This window comes from Elephantulus edwardii, unplaced genomic scaffold, assembly GCF_000299155.1.
Source record: "Elephantulus edwardii isolate Elephantulus edwardi_28Jun2011 unplaced genomic scaffold, EleEdw1.0 scaffold00062, whole genome shotgun sequence".
Taxonomy (NCBI): domain Eukaryota; kingdom Metazoa; phylum Chordata; class Mammalia; order Macroscelidea; family Macroscelididae; genus Elephantulus; species Elephantulus edwardii.
This window is the reverse complement of record NW_006399812.1, coordinates 400,120-401,925: the sequence shown is the minus strand read 5'-3', so window position 1 is coordinate 401,925 and position 1,806 is coordinate 400,120. Positions and strand designations below refer to the sequence as shown.

Here is a 1,806-nt window from a genome sequence, read left to right as displayed (position 1 = left end):
AACATTCTGCCTAAAGCATTCTTGATTATAGCAACTCTAGGTTTGAATTTGTTCTTCAGTTCCTTGAGCTTAAGAAATGCTGAACGAGTTTGGCCCTTTTGATTTTCCAACTCCAGCTCCTCGCACATTTCATTGTAATAGGGTTGCTAAAACTTGGAATCAACTCAGTGGCAGGAAGTTTTTCCAGTTCTTAAGAGCAGAAAAAAAGGAAACAAAAGGAATCCACAACATCAGAAATCTACGAAATTCTCCTTTGGAAGGATCAATGAAATCAAACCACTGGCCAAGAAAACAAAGGCAGCAACAAATTACTCAAGTAAGAAATGAGATGGGTAATCTGAATCAAAAGAAAAATATCATTATAGAATATGACAAAAAATGGTACTTGAAAATGTAGAGGAAAGAGAAGAGAGCTTTAGTCATCTTGTGGAAGAAGCTGTGCTGCAATCCCAAAGGCAGTGGTTCGAATCCACTAGCTGCTCCGTGGGAGAAGGATGGACATCTCCTGTTCAAGAGATTACTGCCATTACTGCCTCTGAAAACTCACTGACGGGTCAACTGTGAGTTGGTTCCAACTCGATGGCATTCAACAACAAAGGAAAGAGACAAATTTCTAGAAACATACTGTTGTTACGTGCCATCTAGTTGAAAACTATTCATAATGAAGCTATGAACAAAAGATCTGAACCTAATCATGTCCTGTACCGTCTTTACACTTCCTGACCCACAAAAGTCCACTGCAGCACCTTGTCAATCCACCTGGTTGAGGATCTTCCTGTCCTTTGCTGACCCTGCACCCTTCCCAACATCATGTCCCAAGGAATAACAGCACCTCCTAGCAATATGTCCAAAGTATATGAGACGAAGCCTAATCTTTCTTTCCTCCAAAGAGCACTCCAGCTGCACCTTCTCCACAACATTTCTGTTCATTCTCCTGGCCATCCATGGGATGTTCAGTGCTCTTCTTCAGCAGTACAGATCAAAGGTGTCAATTCTTTTTCTGCCCTCCTTATTCATTGCCCAAGTCTTAGATGCATAACAGTCAGAAAGACTATGGTCTGAATCAGGCACACCTTAGTCCTCAAACTGACATCACTATTCCTAAATAATTTCTAAAGGTCCCTACCTTCAGATTTTCCCAGTGCAATGCATTTACTCATTTCCTGACTGCCCATACCAAGGGTGTTAATAGTGGGTCCAAGCAAGATGAAGCTGTTGACAGTTTAAATCTACTCTCCATCCATCATGACACTGCCTAATGGTCCAGTGGTAAGAATTTTTGTTTTCTTGATATTGAGACAAATCTATACTGAAGGCTGCATTCTTTGATCTTCTGCAACAAGTGCCTCAAATCCTCTTCAAGTAAGGTTGTGTCATCTGCATAATGCAGGTTATTAATGAGTCTCCCTCCAATCCTGATGCCACATTACTCTTTGTAGAGTCCAGCTTCTCTGATAATTTGCTCAGCAAAGTTACTGAACAGGTATGGAGACAGAATACACTATGCACTCCCTTCTCAATTCCAAACTATGCAGTTCACACAACAGCCTCCTGGTCCAGGTATAGGTTCCTCATGGGTACAATCAAGTGCTCAATTCTTCTCAATGTCAGCTACAACTTGTCATGATCCCCAGTCAAATGCCTTTGCATAATCAACAAAGCACAGCTAGATATTCTTCTGGTATTCCTTACTTTAAGCCAGGATCCATCTGACATCAGCAATGATATTCCTGGTTCTACAGCCTCTTCTAAATCCTGCTTGAACTTCTTCCAATTCCCTATCTATGTACTGTTCTTGCCATTCTT

At 41.1% G+C, this 1,806-nt stretch overlaps 1 protein-coding gene across 1 annotated transcript in view; it reads right to left on the bottom strand.

Annotated features, from left to right (window-relative positions):
* Positions 1-151: 151 nt before the first annotated feature.
* LIPT1 (lipoyltransferase 1) overlaps positions 152-1,806 on the bottom strand; it is a 15,778-nt gene continuing 14,123 nt past the window's right edge. Inside the window, exon 2 of the mRNA XM_006887790.1 lies at positions 152-163. Within this exon, the coding sequence (XP_006887852.1) occupies positions 160-163 (4 nt within the window). The 3' untranslated portion in view covers positions 152-159. The remainder of the gene's footprint in view (positions 164-1,806) is intronic.